The sequence below is a fragment of the Budorcas taxicolor genome, chromosome 16 (assembly GCF_023091745.1).
Source record: "Budorcas taxicolor isolate Tak-1 chromosome 16, Takin1.1, whole genome shotgun sequence".
Taxonomy (NCBI): domain Eukaryota; kingdom Metazoa; phylum Chordata; class Mammalia; order Artiodactyla; family Bovidae; genus Budorcas; species Budorcas taxicolor.
In genome coordinates, this window is record NC_068925.1 from 77,201,554 (window position 1) to 77,220,071 (window position 18,518).

The 18,518-nt window shown below is 44.4% G+C and overlaps 1 protein-coding gene across 1 annotated transcript in view; it reads left to right on the top strand.

The window, feature by feature from the left end:
- CRB1 (crumbs cell polarity complex component 1) overlaps positions 1-18,518 on the top strand; it is a 259,524-nt gene that overhangs the window by 191,668 nt on the left and 49,338 nt on the right. The window contains exon 6 of the mRNA XM_052654054.1: positions 15,226-16,185. Coding sequence (XP_052510014.1) covers positions 15,226-16,185 — 960 coding nt within the window. The remainder of the gene's footprint in view (positions 1-15,225; positions 16,186-18,518) is intronic.

Consider the following 18,518-nt stretch of genomic DNA (forward strand, 5'->3'; position numbering starts at 1 on the left):
TGTAGCATTGTGGGGTACTGTGCACCAGGCACAGTGCTGGTGTGTAAAGCGTCTACTAGAGAGTGACAATCGAGGCATTCACACGCACAGACCTTACAGTGCAGCTGGAGGAAAGCAAATCACAAATATTAAAGAATAAGTAGCAATACAACCTAGTCTGTTCTGAGACAAGTCTGGGATGCTGGAGGGCAGGGTGTCCTGAGACTGCTCAGTGCAGGCATTCCACAGGCTTGAGCACCCACGAAGCTGAGTCTGGGAAGAAAGTTGAAATTTTGAACAAGTGGAGAGAGGGAAAACGCTTTGAATATGCTTCAATTTTTATTCTGCTAAAAATGTGTGAATACAGACCCTTTCTGTGGTGGGCAGTTGAAAGGAATGCTGGGCTTGGGGGTGGGGTGGAGGGGATGGTAAATAAAAGCCAGATTGTCGAGGGCCCTGAATGTCAGCTCAGTCATTTCCTCAGCCTCGGACATTACTTGGTGGCCCTGCAGAACCAACTATTAATAAACGTGTGAGAGCACGATTGTCACTACCAACGAAAGGAAAGGCCCTTGCTGCCATGGCAGAGAGAAGGCAAACACCATGTGGAACAGCAGCGCGTGGAGCCCAGCCCAGACCAGGTTTTTGTAACTCCCCGTAACCGGGTGTTTGATCGTGCACTTTTGACAAGAAGAGGGGGAGAGGGACTCAGCAAGGGCAGAGTCGTCTCTGATGATTTACTGATCGGAGCCAATTAGGAGAGCTCCAGTTGAAGTGGATTGAGTTTCTCTGAAATTACTTTTCAAAGTAAAGACAACAGGAGTGAAGGTGTGCAATGCTGCATTTTCCACTTGGTAGTCCGTAAAATAACCGAAAATCACTCCCCCCCGTCCCCACTGGGCTTCAAAGTGGGACTTTTGAAGTGCAAAAATCAAGTGCATCGTAGGCCTGAAATGCAAAGCTTTTGTGCAGCTATTTCGTCTTCCATTTGAAGATCTCCCCATACTCTTCACACATGGACTGAATTGAATCTTCCTCTGGGCTCAGTATTTTTACCTGAGTGGCTGTATGGTTCTGAACAAATGTCAAGTCTAGAGAGTGCGTGTATGTGTCTTGAGTCAAACTTTAGAATAGCGCAATAATGAAATAGACCAAAGGAAAATGGATGGTTAAGAAACAGCCCGTGCTCAATGCTGCGCACATACACACCTCAATAAACAAGACACTCACCAACGGTAACATCCTGCTTTTTTGATGTCACTAAGGTTGGGGGGGGGGGGGGGCCCATGTAAAAAAGCTTTAGACGTAAAACATTTGTATGATTCTTGTGGGAAAATATGTTCTCTTTCCACCATTTTGCATTAAAATATTTCAGAAATATATGACACTTTTATTGCATTTCTGGGCGGAAAAGGCTGCATGCACTTACGCATTCTATTGATGACTTATGTTATTGGTTTATTGAATGTCATTGTCCTATGGAGTGCAGCCTTAAAATAGACATTGATTTTGCTCCTATTTTTAATATTTCCCAACTGGCTTACTTTCACATATTATTTTATGCCATATCATTGCATTGTTTTCCTTGGAAGCAACTTGATTTAGAAGAGAAGGAATAGGCTCATCTCAGGAGTCATGCAGACGGGGGCCCCGGTCGCACCCACCAGGAGTCACTTCCATCTTCTCTGAAATGACAGAAGCAACACACTCTGTCATTGTGGAAATTGTAAACTGTTCACAGGGCTGGGACCCTTCACGGTTCTTAGAAATTACTTTTCATCTACTCAACTGTCCAGCTCTCAACTGTTATTTCTTGATGCTGAAAATATATATGGTAGAGTTCTCTTTTCTCTTTCTGGATACCTGGTAATCCAGGTATTGAAAAAGGTAAAGAAGTTTAACCCAGAGAAAAGCAGGTACTGGGGACATCAGAAGGTGTGTATCTAAAATAATAATTGTGTCTAAAATAATGGTGCTAGTGGTAAAGAACCCCCCTGCCAATGCAGGAGACATAAGAGACACAGGTTTGATCCCTGGGTCGGGGAGATTCCCTGGAGAAGGGCTTGGCAATCTACTCCAGTATTCTTGCCTGGAGAATCCCACAGACAGAGGAGCCTGGTTGGCTACAGTTCATGTGGTCGCAAAGAGTCAGACACAACTGAGCAACTAACACAAAATAATAATAACTGGTGAACAAGGGTCTGAGGATACAGTTAATTAACTTTGCAATCTCTGTTTTTTAAACATAGACACTTTTAGAATATATCTTCATGATTATGTTCTGGCTGGTTGAGATCACTTTTGGTGACCTCTGGAAAAGTGTAATTGAACTATAATCAACATAGAATAAATTATGGATATATATTTTAAAAAACTTAATTGTTCTCTTAAGCAAGTAAAAATGGAGGTAAGAGGTTTTGGCAAGATAAATAGTGTTGGATAAGCCCCCAGTACGAGCTGGACCTATCAAATCAGAATAACTATCTCACTGATTCTGGTAGAAGCCTTCTAAGGAACTTACTACTCTTTCCTTTTAAACATATTCTAAAAACCGTGACAAGCTTATGAAGATGTTGAAGTTTACTGTATTAAGCATGCTCTGCTGAGGGAGTCTCTTCTTATATTATTTACTTAGCAGTGATGCATACAATGCATCTTTTACTTGTAAGTGATGATAGAATCTCAGGGCTAGAAGAGTCCTTAGAGGCCACGGGACTCTAGAACCCATCTGTTCTTTAATTTTCCGTGTAGCATTCACCCTGCATGGTGATCCTTTCTAAATGTGCACATCTTCAAGGTCAGGAAACTCCCTGTCTTTCAAGACAACTGATTCTATGAACCTCAGCATCGATTTCCAGGAGATTCTGCACAGTGAGCATAAATATAGCACCCTATGGCATCTTACCGCTGGTGCCACTTTTTCCTGGCAGCCCCAAATGAAAAAGACAGTTTTGCAGGCTGGACTTATAGCTCCGTGCAGACCTTCTGATGTTCTCTAGTACCTGCTTTTCTCTGGGTTAAACTTCCCTATTTTCTTCAAGAATGTCTCTAACAACATGGTTTCAAGGAATTGATTTATATTAGATTTCCTTATGAAGTGTACTTCTTATAGCAATTCCTATTAAAGGATCCAAGGGCTTCCCTAGTGGCTCAGCTGGTAAAGAATCCATCTGCAATGTGGGAGACCTGGGTTTGATTCCTGAGTTGGGAAGATCCCCTGGAGAAGGGAAAGGCTACCCACTCACCTAGAGTCAGACATCCTGGAATGCACAGTCAAGTGGGCCTTAGGAAGCATCACTACGAACACAGCTAGTAGAGGTGATGGAATTCCAGTTGAGCTATTTCAGATCCTAAAAGATGATGCTTTGAAAGTGCTGCGCTTAACATGCCAGCAAATTTGGAAGACTCAGCCATGGCCACAGGACTGGAAAAGGTCAGTTTTCTTTCCAATTCCAAAGAAAGGCAATGCAAAGAATGCTCAAACTACTGCACACTTACACTCATCTCACATGCTAGTAAAATAATGCTCAAAATTCTCCAAGGCTTCAACAGTACATGAACCATGAACTTCCAGATGTTCAAGCTGGATTTAGAAAACACAGAGGAACCAGAGATCAAATTGCCAACATTCGCTGGATCATCAAAAAAGCAAGAGAGTTTCAGAGAAACATCTACTTCTGCTTTATTGACTGTGCCAAAACCTTTGACTGTGTGGATCACAACAAACTATGGAAAATTCTGAAAGAGATGGAAATACCAGACCACCTGACCTGCCTCCTGAGAAATCTGTATGTGAGTTAAGAAGCAACAGTTAGAACTGACATAGAACAACAGACTGGTTCCAAATGAGGAAGGGAGTTCGTCAAGGCTGTATATTGTCACCATGCTTATTTAACTTATATGCAGAGTACATCATTTGAAATGCCAGGCCAGATGAAGCACAAGCTGGAATCAAGTTTGCCGGGTGAAATATCAATAACCTCAGATACACAGATGACACCACCCTTATGGCAGAAAGTGAAGAACTAAAGAGCCTCTTGATGAAAGTGAAAGAGGAGAGTGAAAAAGTTGGTTTAAAACTCAACATTCAGAAAATGAAGATCATGGCATCCAATCCCATCACTTCATGCCAATAGATGGGGAGACAATGGAAACAGGGACAGACTTTATATTCTTGGACTCCAAAATCACTGCAGATGGTGACTTCAGCCATGAAATTAAAAGACACTTGCTCCTTGGAAGAACAGCTATGACCAACCTAGACAGCATATTAAAAAGCAGAGATATTACTTTCCCAACAGAGGTCTGTCTATGGTTTTTCCAGGAGTCGTGTATGGATGTGAGAGTTGGACTGTGAAGAAAGCTGAGGGCTGAAGAATTGATGCTTTTGAGCTGTGGTGTTGGAGAAGACTCTTGAGAGTCCCTTGGATTGCAAGGAGATCCAACCAGTCCATCCTAAAGGAAATCAGTCCTGAATATTCATTGGAAGGACTGATGCTGAAGCTGAAGCTCCGATACTTTGACCACCTGATGCGAAGAACTGACTCATTGGAAAAGACCCTGATGCTGGGAAAGATTGAAGGTGGGAGGAGAAGGGGACAACAGAGGATAAGATGGTTGGATGGCATCCCTGACTCGATGGACATGAGTTTGAGCGAGCTTTAGGAGTTGGTGATGGACAGGGAAGCCTGGTGTGCTGCCATCCACGGGATTGCAAAGAGTCGGACATGACTGAGTGGCTGGGCTGAACTGAAAGGATTAAAAGCATTAGAAATCTGGAGTTTCAGAAGGATTATAATTTTATTTGCTCTAGATAGTATCTTCCACTGTGACAGCCGCAGGGCATAGCTGTACCAGACAATGTCAGAGGACGGCCGCATATCTTTTCATGTTAGGAAGGAAAGCCCTTTGCAGAGGCCCCCTAGCAGAGCCTCCTCAGGTTCCGTTGCCCGGGACTGGGTCACATGCCCATGGCCCAGCTACCAAGGAGGATGTGAGAGAGTCTGTCTTCGGCATTCATTATGGTGGAGGTGTGCTCTGCCCGTAAGGAAGGGCGTGAGATGTGCAGGGGAAACAACTGTTGGGTTGGCCCATCATTTCTGGTTCAGAGGAATCCTTATCTTGAACAAGTTCACATTGCCTGCAAATTTGGTCAGCATGCCTTCTACATTTTAGTTCTAGTCATTTATATTCGTTTACTTATCCATTACACACACACACAAATTATGGAAATTCTTTTGAAATACTACTATGCCCCAAGCATCTATAGTTCTCATTTTGCTCACACAGAAATAACTGCTTAATAGGCTTTATTATATCCACTTCATACATTAGCTTTAGCTTAAAAAATAGCTGCTTGCCTGAGCTCCCCTGAGCTTCCTGCTCCCCTGAGCTCCCCTGCATGCACGCATGCGCATGCTCAGTCGCCTTCAACTCTTTTGCGACCCCGTGGCCTGCAGCCCACCAGGCTCCTCTGTCCACGGGATTCTCCAGGCAACAATACTGGAGCAGGTTGCCATTTCTCCTCCAGGGGATCTTCCTAACTCACAGATCAAACCCCAGTCACTTGTGTGTCCTGCATTGGCAGGTGGGTTCTTTACCACGGTGCCACCTGGGAAGCCTGCCCAAGTTCTCATAGCCTAGTAAGTATCAAAGTTGGCTTTTGAAAATCAGTTTTCAAGGCTCCTACTCTTTGTTTATTCTATTTCATTATTCTGGCTCCCTGATGGTTGCCAGAAACTTCTCTCTGAGCTGATCCATTAGTCAGAACTCTGACTATGTTGCTTCTCCTCTGCACCACCCCCTCTCCTCTAGCCCCCGTGGGCTGACTTGGTCCTGTGGTCCTCGAGACCCCCGTCTCCCAGCCTTCCCTAGGGCTGTAAACTTGGGTAACCCATGTTCCCTCCCGTGAAGTAAAGCCAAGGCTCCTTTTGCTCACTTCCTATTTCCAGCACCTGTTAAAAGGATGAATGAATAATGAGTGATGCACATTCATCCAGCACAGTTAAGAGTGAGCAAATAGTCAATGAGTGAAGGAATATACTATTGCAGTGACTTTTCCCATATCACCTGGTTTCCATCACAGCCTCTCTGACTCAGATCCACGGCAGACTGTTTAAAAATAACTTTTAAAATTTGTTTTTGGCTTTGCCGGGTCTTCGCTGCCATGCAGGCCTTTCCCTAGTTGTGGCAAGGGGCGGGGGCTTCGCATTGTGGCGGCTTCCCTTGCTGCGGAGAGCAAACTCCAGGCGTGAGGGCGGCAAGAGTGGCGGCTCCCGGGCTCTGGAGCACAGGTTCGGTAGTTGTGGCATTTGGGAACCTCCCAGAGCAGGGATTGAACCCCCTGAACCCCTGAACAAGTCACCAGAGAAGCCCCCTGGCAGATTTTTAGGCTTATATATCCTGGTGGCTTAGATGTTAAAGCATCTGCCTGGAATGTGGGAGACCCAGGTTCAATCCCTGGGTCGGGAAGATCCCCTGGAGAAGGAAATGGCAACCCACTCCAGTACTCTTGCCTGGAGAATCCCATAGAGGGAGGAGCCTGGTAGGCTACAGTCCATGGGGTTGCAAAGAGTCGGACACGACTGAGTGACTTCACACATCACACTGACCCACAAGAAGGCACTGATGCCTGCCTCATGACACAGTTACCACCCTTCTCAGGTAATATTTTCATCTTTTCAAGACTTCTAAGAGACCAGGCCTCTACAGAAATTGCTCCAGTGGTAAGGATTTCAGGCGCCAGGGCAGTTCTGTGGCGCTTGGTGAGGTCTCAGCCTGTTTTGGCCGAGTGAAACCTCTGCAGATCCTCAGGTCTGTTAAAAAAAGAGCAAAACAAAGCTGTCAAGCACCAGCTCTAAGTTTGTCCCAAACACCTCACCTGTTTAAATTGTCCTGTTGCACAGCATCAAATGCCATCATACTTAAGATGAACAAAGCAGAGTCTTTTTTTCTTTTTTTCCACAGAGAAGTGGAATTGAAGCCTGGGAGCATCACACAGATAACTGGCCACAATCTGTGAAGTCTGATGAAAACCCCTGCTGTTTCCATAGTTTCTCTTTGCCAGTGCCCTGCATAGACGTTCAGTAGATTCGAAGCTGCCATAAATTTCCTAACTGCTGTTCAAAAGCAAAATAGGGGGAAAAATGAAAACAAAAACCATTTTCATTGTTGTCAAGAAAAAATAAAATCGATCTCTAATGGTCCATGATGGAAGTTACCAAAATTTCCAGTCTGTCTGTCAAGCCCCCCAAACGCATCCTTCTGTGATAGAGGTGGCAGTGTGCTTGTCAACGTTTGCTCTCGGGACTTAGAAAGGGGAGGCGCCAGGACTAGGGAGAGACTAAGGCTGTAACAGGTCTATTTGGTAAGCAGCACAGATGGGTCACACTAAGCCCCACTGATCCAGCACCCAGACTAAGTCCCACAGCCTCTGCCTGAAGGAAGAAGGTGACACACTTTTGGAACATGGTAGAAAACCGTCAGAAACTGGTCCTGTCAACCTAGCAGGTGTTTGGATGGATACCCCTTTTTCTACAGGAAAATGTTTGGAGCCAGGACCCAAGGTTTTCACATTTTAATGGCAATGCTCATAGGTAACTCACTCTTTTCTTATTACTTGTATAAGGTGATTGGTACCATTGTTACAGTGTTTAAGATGGTTATTTAGCAGCTAGTGTTAGTGCTATATTAGAGATTACTGTCAACTGAAACTTAGGAGTTTTGAGTAACAAAAAGTAATGAGTACAGGGAATATTTAGGCAATGAGTCCTTGGACTTTAATTTTTTCTTGATTTCTGTTAAAATGAAACACCTGAGTCATTTAAAATGAAGAAAGATAAACTTACTTGTATATAAGTTTTTGTAGAAATAATTTTCTATTAGATATTTCATTAGCTATGACTTTCTGTAAAGTGGGATTATAGCAAAGGGTCACTGAAGAGTTCATGATATTTATATTAAACATTAAGTCTATGTCCTTTTTATCCTTGAATATAATTTATTATTGTGTAAATGTGGGGTATTCCAGATAATATGAATTTTCCCTATCTTATTTTTAAATATAATCATCATAGAATCAGATATTCAAATAAAAGAACTTTAGAAAAATTAAAGGAAGTTAGCTTTTTGAATTAAATGAATAGATTTCACATGGACAACATAACAGCTTTAAGCAATCCACCTTGTTCTATAAATATGAGGACCTAACTAACCAATTCATTGTCAACTAAAATACCCGTTAAGAAGACAGTGACACAGGTAATCCTACAAATATTCCTTAATCCTTTTATCTTGATTGACAGCAGACATTCTTTGCCAAGCTAGTCAAATAGCCGATAAAAGAAGTTTCAGTCTCTCTTCCCATTTTAATTTCTAGGTTCATGAAATACATATGCCTAACCTTACTTTATGTTGGAGATGTCAACAGAACAGATTTTAAGCAAAGTGAAAGCATAAATTACCTTTCTACTTTAAATATCTAATTCTTCTTACTTTCTTCAGACTATTGACCTAAATATTGACCTTTCTTCAGACCTGTTGACCCAGACTTTCTCTCTTTTTTCCCCATGATGGTAGTAAAATCTAAAACTAGTTTTTCTTGTTTATATTTAAAGGAAACACATACTAATAATCAAGTGACTGGTAGTTATTTTGTGAAAGATTAAATCTATAAACTTTAGGAGTTGCAAGATAAAATACAGTCAGCAACCATAAAGAAATATCCCTCTCTGTACTTATTTGCTGACCAGAGATAAACGCAAGGTGACTGTAATGATAAAGAAGGAAGTGTCTGATTCCAGGCCCTCCTCATCTCAGGTGCAGGTGATTCTCACAGCTGCCTCATGTCTTCCCATCTCTGGTTTCTTCCCACTTCACTCTGGTACAGATCCCGTGGGATGGGTCTGTTAGGCGGGCAGAGCAGGGAAGAGGAGTCCAGAATGGCGGTGGCCACAGACAAGGAAGGGAAAAGCCCACGAAGATGAAACAAAAGAAGGTCCGAGGACTAGAGTGAGGACCTCCGGTAAAACAAACAACACTCCTGGCTGGCCCAGTTTACATAGGACAGGCCCAGGGAGAGATAAACAGATAAACAGAGGAGCCAAAGCCAGCTCTCTCTCTCCCTCCCGGGCGCTGGGGCACTCTCCTCCTCATGTCTTTAGATCGACGTGCCCTCACGCTTCGAAGATGGATTTTCCTGCTATCTTCTAAATAAAATAGAGCTGTAACACTGAGCTGTAACACTGATTTGTCTAAGAGCTATACCACGGTCCATGTGAGACCTGAGAGCTATAACACAGTCTATCCAAGACCTGAAAGCTGTGACACGCCAAGGGGGCTTTAATGTCCGTCACTCCAAATCTTTGCTGTGACGAGACAAAGAATCGGGGAACATGCACTCGCGTGACAGGTCCTGATAACCACCGGCTTAATCCCCATTGCCTTCCAAAAATTAATTAATGAAACAAAGCGCCCTCAATGCCAGACCTTCTCCAATCTGGCTACATTTAATCTTTCTAACTTGCTTTTCCTGCATAAATCCTCCATGCCAACTAGATTGCCGAGTGCGCTGTCACCTCTGAACGTCTAATGGTTTCCCAAGAAACAGGTTTTGCTGATTTGGTTAAGTCTGCATGTGTCTTTGCCAATGGATCCATACTTGAAAACCTGTCTTAAATTCTACCTACAAAATCTTCCCAATCCAGCCCATCCTGAAGATCGCTCTCTCTCCAGAGTAGCCGTTGTTCATACAATTCACTTGGAACCCATTATACCCTGTTCAGTGTTCTCTCTAATGTTGTCTTAATTTACAGTTTCATTTAATTTTTTCACACATTTGTCTTATTTTTCCATTAAACTAGTGAGGACAGGGGTCAGTTTTTATTCCATGTTATCCACAGTGTTTTTTATATGCAGTAGATATGTAATCAATATCTATTGATTGATTTGATTTAAAATTTTTAGTTTTCACAACTAAAGATTTACAACCATCTCTCATTCAATGTTTTTTCCTTAAAACCTGACTTGTTGGTCAGTCACTCAGTCATGTCCAACTCTTTCCAACCCCGTGGACTACAGCACCCCAGGCTTCCCTGTCCTTCACTGTCTCCTGGAGTTTGCTTAAATTTATGTTCATTGAGTCGATGATGCCATCCAACCTTCTCATCTTCTGTCACCCCCTTCTCCTCCTGCTCTCAAGCTTTCTCAGCATCTGGGTCTTTGGCAATGAGTTGGCTCTTTGCATCAGGTGGCCAAAGTACTGGAGCCTCAATTTCAGCATCAGTCCTTCCAATGAATATTCAGGGTTGATTTCCTTAGGATTGACTGGTTTGATCTCTTTGCAGTCCAAGGGACTCTCAAGAGTCTTCTCCACCACAGTTCAAAAGCATCAGTTCTTTGGTGTCCAGTCTTCTTCATGGTCCAACTCTCACATCTGCACATGACTCCTGGGAAAACCATAGCTTTGACTATATAGACGTTTGTCACCAAAGTGATGTCTCTGCTTTTTAATACCCTGTCTAGGTTTGTCATAGCTTTTCTTCCAAGGAGCAAGAGTCTTTTAATTTTATGGCTGTAGTCACCATCCACAGTGACTTTGGAACCCAAGAAAATAAAATCTGTCTTGGCTAAATCTTCTCAAATGTTCCCCTGGTTTGATCCTCACTTAATATCCATACATTCTTTGAGAACCTGCTATACGCAATGCATTTTCTGTATTTGCATAAATACAAGTTTTCTTATTCTGTTATGCTGTAAGCATACTGAAGCCTGGCTTGTGTCTTCTGCTTTGTGTCTCTCACAATCCTCTGTGAGGCTCAGAATAGGTAGCTTATAAATTTAAGAAAACAGTAAATTAAAACTTCTACTAAGGGGTCAAAAAAGACTTCCCAGGTGGTAAAACGCCCATCTGCCAATGCAGGAGACATAAGACACACAGGTTCGATCCCTGGGTTGGGAAGGTCCCCTGGAGGAGGGCATGGCAACCCACTCCAGTGTTCTTGTCTGAAGAATCCCATGGATGGAGGAGCCTGCTGGGCTACAGTCTATACCCTTGCAAAGGGTAGGACAAAACTTAGCAGCCTGTCGCTCCTCAGAGTAGGAGTGACTTAGCACAGCAGATCACAATGGGTCTAAATATGGTTGCTTCAGGAACCAACGTGAATTTTGAGAGACTATAATGCAAAATGTTAAAATCAAGACAGATGACAGACTTAGGCTCATTTCAAGGTTCTGTGAAAGCTCCCAGGAGGCAGCTTGAAGGAGCAAGTCTGTGCAGAGATTTCTCTGGATAAACTGGCCGCTATGCCAAGCTGGAGCCCAGCCCTCACGTACCAGGTTGGGGGGTTACATTCTCACCACAACCAGCCAGAGTGGCTCCAAGGAGACTGCAGTCTCACATAATTTGTGGGAAGAGCAGGAGCAGCAACTTAGCCTAGATTCTCCACCTACCCGAGGAACCTAGAGGCGAAAGGGCATGCCTGGGGCCGCAGGAGAAGGAGAGGAGGGTGAAGGGGATGCTGCTGGGCTGGGCTGGGCAGCAACCGCTTCCCCTCCACTTGTGAAGCAAAGCCCGTGGACCTGGGGTTCTTAGGGAATCATGGGAGGGGTGGCAGCCAGTGGCCAGTGTGAAACGGGTCCTGGTCCGTCTTAGAAGGTTCAGGAACGCCAACGGACAAACCGAGTGGGTGAAGTGAAGTAAACCTCAGGAAATCCATGGGGAAGGGGCTGGTGGAGGAGCAACTTGAGAGCAAGGCCTGCTGGGCAGCTCTCTGGGGTCTTCACTGGAGCATTGGAGACCAAGGACCCAGCAAAGAGCCGCCAGAATAAGTCCCCCTGAAGCACGTGCCAGTCTCAGGGAGCGTGAAGCATGCACTGCCAGCACCCGGCAGGGAATACCTTCTGAACCCTTCTGACACTCAGGCAGAAGTCCAGAAGGGTAGGGGAGTGGAGTGGAGGGAAGAAGAAGGGGGAACTCCTCAAGTCATTTCCAAGATATCCTGAAGTCCACCTAGCAGATGGAGAAAGAAGATTCAATTCTGAAATGTACTGAAACTTCACTGTTCTTATGACTGTTTAGCATCGGTGTTCAAAATATGACCTTAAGACTATTATTACTCAAGGCTGAGCAGAAAAGACTTGGAGTCTGCTGGAGATTTTATCCAAGCTTTTACCCTCCACTCCATTAAATATGTTGAAAGGCACAATGGGTGGGGGCAAGGTGTTTCACTTATATGATTATAACTCATGAGTTGTTCAGTATTCCTCTTAATTAAATGCTTGCAGATTAATTTTTTCTGTGCCCGAAATCCTGTGAGAATCAAATCTAAGTAAAATATCTAACAACAAAGTTTTAGAAGACCTTTTTGGAAGTTCAGTTAAATGAAACTTGCATTAGAACTCTCCTTTAGAATGTAGCCTGTAATTCCTATGTCAGTTCTCTATTACCTATAAGGATGATTATTTTTTGATTGCTTGTTCAGTCACCAAGTTATGACCGACTCTTTGTGACCCCATGGACTGCAGCATGCTAGGATTCCTTGTCCTTCACTATCTCCCGGAGTTTGTCCAAGATTTTGTCCATCGAATCGATGATGCCATCCAACCATCTCATCTTCTGCCACCCGCTTCTCCTGCCCTCAACCTTTCCCAGCATCAGGGTTTTTTTCCAATGAGCCAGCTCTTTGCATCAGGTAGCCAAAGTACTAGAGCTTCAGCTTCAGCATCAGTCCTTCCAATGAATATTCAGGGTTAAGTTCCTTTAGGATTGACCTCTTTGATCTCCTTGCTATTGAAGGACTCTCAAGAGTCTTCTCCAGCACCACAATGCAAAAGCATCAGTTCTTCAGTGGTCTACTTTCTTTCTGGTCCAGCTCTCACATCCATACATGACTACTGGAAAGACCATGGCCTTGACTGTTATGCACCTTTGTTGGCAAAGTGATTTCTTTGCACTTTAATATGCTGTCTAGGCTTGTCATAGTTTTCCTGCCAAGAAGTAATCGCCTTGATTTCATGGCTGCAGTCACCATCTGCAGGGATTGTAGCGCCCAACAAGAGGAAATCTAGAATGATTCTATATTATAGCAAACAAATCCATTTGATTTCATTTTACTTTGTCTACTCATCCAGTTTCTTTTATAACACATACCTGCTCAGCCCCGTGCAGGGACTGTTGGAAACCCTAAGATTGTAGTATGTTCCCTCTTTTCATGGAGCTTGAAGTACTTTTGGATTAACGAAATTGTATGAAAGCAATCCAAGTAGAGTGAAATATAAGTACAATAGGGTCTAAACACATGGTGCCTAGGTGGCCAGGGGCACAGATTAACATCGGATAAATTTACCTGAAAATAGACACAAAAAGAGCACTTTGGGCTTTGGATTAGATGAGGATAAGTTCAATATGAACATTTTAGTCAGCTTACAATGGTCATCATTAATCAATTCATTTAAAAATTAGTTTCTAAGCGCCAAACATGGTGCAGGCATCGTGCGTGGTTTAGACATGGACTGTTGAACAGGACAGCTTCCCTTCTCTCGTGAAGAGTGAGACTCCAGCCTAACATGCTGTCCCAGTAAACCTCTCATTATGGAGAGCCGTACAATTTGTCAGTCACTCCATATGCCCACCCTTCCTAAATGGCTTCTCTCAATGATGATAGTGCGACTTGATTTGGTCATGAGAGAATAATCCCTTTTGTACTGCATTTTAATTACAGCTAACACGTATGGAGTAGTTATTTATACATCAAGCAATGTTATGAGCATCCGGTGTGTCTTAACTCAATCTTTAAAAAGCCCTGTGCTGCAGGTACTATTATTAGCCCCGTTTTGTAGATCAGAAGACCTAGACACAAAAAGTAAATGTAAGCTGCTCACTGCCTTAGCTGGGATTCAAACCCGGCTTTATCAATATGGGAGCCTTTGAGTAAATTTTAAAAGCAGGCATTTAGGTATGGAGTTCATTGGGAAAGTTAGACAGACATGTTAGTAATAACAATAAGCAGGAATGCACTAAATTATCAATTAAAAGAGAAAGTGCATTTTAAAAACCAGATTGTATAAGTGCTTTGGAATTTAGACACCAGTCTTTCTAAGCTTCGAAACTGCCTGTGAAAGAGAGCTGAGCCCGTCTGCCCTGAAAGCCTCTGGATCTTTCAGTAAGCACAGACCCATCACATGGGTGACGGTGTTGGCAACGCTGTGTAAGTGCCACACGCATGGAAGTTTCTGTCAGCACCGTTTGTGCAATTGAACTTCATCAAAAAGCAGCAACCATCACTCTCACAAAGCGTTATGTTTCTTTTTGTTACTTGGATTAAATGAATCCTATTAGAATTCTAACAGAATTCACTTAATGAGCTCTCTAATTAGGTATCAAAAATTTTTTTGACTTGAGAGTCAGGAAGAAGAGTAAAGAAAGTGAAGGAGCTAGAAGCCAGGGCTTGTTGGACAGATTTCACGACTTATGTTAGAATCCTGGTGAGCAGGAGAGGGGCCCCTCCATTCTCCTCAGAAGCCTCTGCAGAGAGAGGTGTCTGCGCTGTCTGTGGGTCTAGGGATTATGTTCTTGTTCTTTAGTTGCTGAGTCGTGTCCAGCTCTTTGCGAGCCTGTGGACTGTAGCCGGCCAGGCTCCTCTGTCCATGGGGTTTCCCAGGCAACAATACTGGAGTGGGTTGCCATTTCCTTCTCCAGGGCTCCTTCCTGACCCAGGGGTCACACTCACCTCTCCTGCACTGGCAGGCAGATTCTTTACCATCTGAGCCACCAGGGAGGCCACTAGGGATTATGGGGAGCTGCCAAAAAATAGAGAAGGCAGATCGCTGCTCCCAAGTGGAACAGAGTGAAGTTAGCAGCCCAGGGCAGCATAAACCATATCTGGGAATTAAGTCCCCAAACAAATAGTTTGTATCTAGATTTGATCCCAATAGCAATCTCTCTCTTTAAAAAAAATGTTACGATATTCAGTGTCGCATATGTGTCTGTCGGTGGTAATTTGAGTCAGCCACTCTACATGGCAAGGAGCCGATTTCTAGAGGAAGAATTCCAGGCTTGCTGTGACGGCACTTCCATGCCCCTCACAGGCAGAATGATGGCACCCTCGATCATGATTCACACTTCTCTCTGTCGCAGCCCTAAACCTGAGCCCGTCTGCCCCTCCGCAAGATTCCACATGAAGATGACGTGAGATGTCTGTGTTCGATCTGACTGTATGTAACTCAGGTCTGTTCTCTGTCCTTGAACAGGAGTCCACTGTGAAGAGGACGTGGACGAGTGCTCGTCCAGCCCTTGCCGCAACGGGGGCACATGTGAGAACTCGCCTGAGGGTTACGCTTGCCGCTGCCCGTTTGATCCCCGTTCTGGAGTCTTCTTTGGAGGCAGGGACTGCTCTGATATTCTCCTGGGCTGTGCTGATCATCCGTGTCTAAACAACGGGACATGTGTCCCCCACGTCCACGACGGCCGGCATGGATTCGACTGCCTGTGCCCTGCTGGCTACACCGGGTCACGGTGTGGAACTGTCACCACGCTGTCCTTTGAGGGCACCGGCTTCCTGTGGGTCTCAAGTGGCTCAGCTCCGGCCCAGGACTCAGGCTGTACCATAGCCCTCAGGTTCCAGACCGTCCAGCCGGCGGCCCTGCTGCTCTTCCGGGGTGACCAGGACGCATTTGTGATGCTGGAGGTGCTGGCTGGCTTCGTCCACTTGACTGTTCAAGTTGGCGATCGGCCAAAGGTGGTCCTGCTCATCCCCCACGACACCAGTGACGGAGGGTGGCATGCGGTGGAGGCGACGTTTGCAGAGGCTGTGACCCTCGCCTTACGCGACGACTCTTGCACGGGGACATGCATCGCTATGGCTCCTTCTCCGTTTGAAAGTGCTGGGTCATCAGCGTGTGCTCTCCAGAACTCCTTTTTGGGGGGTTTGCCAGAGGGAAGAGCCCACAGTGGTGATGCTCTGTTTAACGTCTATAAGATGCCATCCGCACCTTCGCTCGTAGGCTGCCTCCAAGACGTGCACCTGGACTCGAATGCCATCACCGCAGAGAGCATCTCATCCGACCAGTCTCTGAACGTCAGGGCAGGCTGCGCCCGAAAGGACTGGTGTGAGAGCCAGCCTTGTCACAACAGAGGACGCTGCCTCAACCTGTGGCTCGGTCACCAGTGTGAGTGCTACCGGCCCTACCGCGGCCATGGCTGTCGTGGAGGTGAGGGGGCTGGGGGCGTAACGGCCTGGCTGCTCCTGGCGGTGATGACCCCGCAGGACGCTGCTGCTAGCTGCCCGCCGGCCGACGGGAAACGGAGCAGGCTGGGGGTGTGCACTAGCTCCATCTCAGTGAATGCGTCCCACGCCAGGGTTTCAGCCACGCAGAGGAGCGAAAACTAAGCCCAAAGCTCCCATCCAGGCGGGTTCCTTCTTGGTGTTTACAAAGTGCTGCTATAATCTTATCATTTGTGGTGTACCAGAAATTTCTTGTATATTTTACTTGAAAGGGAAGCAGGCTTTTTGAAGAATAGGCCATGAAACTAGTCAATGCCAAGTCCTAGCTCAATGGCTCGTGTGTAGTAGGTGTTTCTTTCCTAAGAAACAGTTACTTTCTTGCCCTCCTTTCTATGCAGTTCACACTTGCTCCAAAATTGTGCCTCAGTTTAGCACTTTTATAAACCACCAATTTTATTCAAAGGTGTATTTTAAGAGTTGCATTGGAGAAAACAGGTATTCTACTTATGTGTCCAAGAAAGAAAATATTTTTAAAAAGTAACAACATGGAAACTGGGTAGATGCCATAAACTAATTGATTTAATTTCTCCAGCAGATGAGTTTGAAATGCACTTCAAAAGCCTTACTTCCAACATCGTTCCAAAGATTGCTGTTGATAGTGATCAATACATACCTGTTTCTTTTTATTATGATTCTTTTGCACTGAAAATGTCGGAAAGGTAATTGCAACAGACTGCTTTGAAGTGCAGCTGTAATTCACCCCAAGATTTGAGAGTTATTTGAAAAAGGACGACATCTGGTAAATAGTCTTCTGTGTTTTATATGAAGTGAAATTGAAACCAGCCTTGGTCTATACCCTACTCCATGTATGAAGGGCTGAGAATTATTAGACACTATTCATGGGTCTCCCCCTGACCACAATATTCATTACAAATCACGGACCTGCTTGACAATGAGGTCTGGCATCTACTAGCTCTAAGTAATATTTTAAATGGAATGGCAAGTTGTTTTGAGATTTTTTTTAAAGGAGAAAGGGAGAGATTATACTGCAGCAATGTTCAGTTTTTGAAGAAAAATCTAATTGACCCAAGGCAATATTTTTCCTACATATACAAAATAACAAACAGATGCTGAGTCATTTTGACCAGCTTCCAAGTGCAGTGACCCATGAGGTTACTACTGACTGCAGTGATGCTAACTGTCCTGGTAAATAGATTCAAGAGATGCCAGTCTTGTGGGTTCTGGTTTGCTTTATTTTTTCCAACTTGGAAAACTCATAGTCTTGAAACCCAGTTCCTGAGTTGGTTACCTGTCCCCTGTCTTCCTCCAAGTTCCTTCTCCCCAACCCTGCTGCCCCCACCCCTCTACTATTTGAAACTGGTTAATCCTCATGAAAAAGCTTCAGAAGATATCTCCTTAGGGAGTAAGTTCTGTAAAGTCTCTTTCTGAACTTCTTGGTGTAAGTTTAAGAAAAGTTATATTTCAGATATCACCTCTTAGTCATAAATTCAAAGCATCCTTGTGTGCATTCTGTCAGCTCAGTTGAGTCTCACTCTTTGTGACTCTATGGACTGTAGCCTGCAAGGCTCTTCTGCCCATGGGATTCTCCAGGCAACAATACGGGAGTGGGTTGCCATGCCCTTCTCCAGGGGATCTTCCTGACCCAAGGATCAAACCCACATCTCTTAGGTCTCCTACGTTGGAAGGCAGATTCTTTACTACTAGCGCCACCTGAGAAGCCTCAAAGTGTCCTGTATTTGCTGTCATCTTTGAGGAATGTTTGCTGGGGAGTTTATCCCATCACAGAAGATGCTTGCAAGCTCTATGGGACAACCTTGAATCTTTCTGTCATTGTACATAGACGTTCAGGAGGGAGGAGATGTGCTAAAAAGTACAAGGTGAACTTCACCCAGGTCTTGATCCCGGCTCAGCATTTCCCAAACATGGTACCCATTGCAAGGAACAGACAGACTGGATGGAGAATTTAGCTGGCTGACTACACATGGAAGACAGAGGGGCTTCCTGTATTGTAAAGCTGATCATTTAAAAATAATCAAGTGTCTCAATAAGAAGAGTTCAGAGAAAATTTTCTCAAAACTTGTCTGCAAGTGTCTATGCTTCTAAGGAAGCATAGACATGATTCCTTAGGCATCATTTTTTGATGCTCCATATCAGTGTTATCTTGTCATCCTGGCTGTGTCCAGGAACAGGGAGCTTCCAAGATACTGTTCAGTATAACATGTCACTGATCTCATTCCTTCTAGAGGATGTTTCATTAACAGAGGCGATTGACATATGTTTTATCTTCAGTTATATACC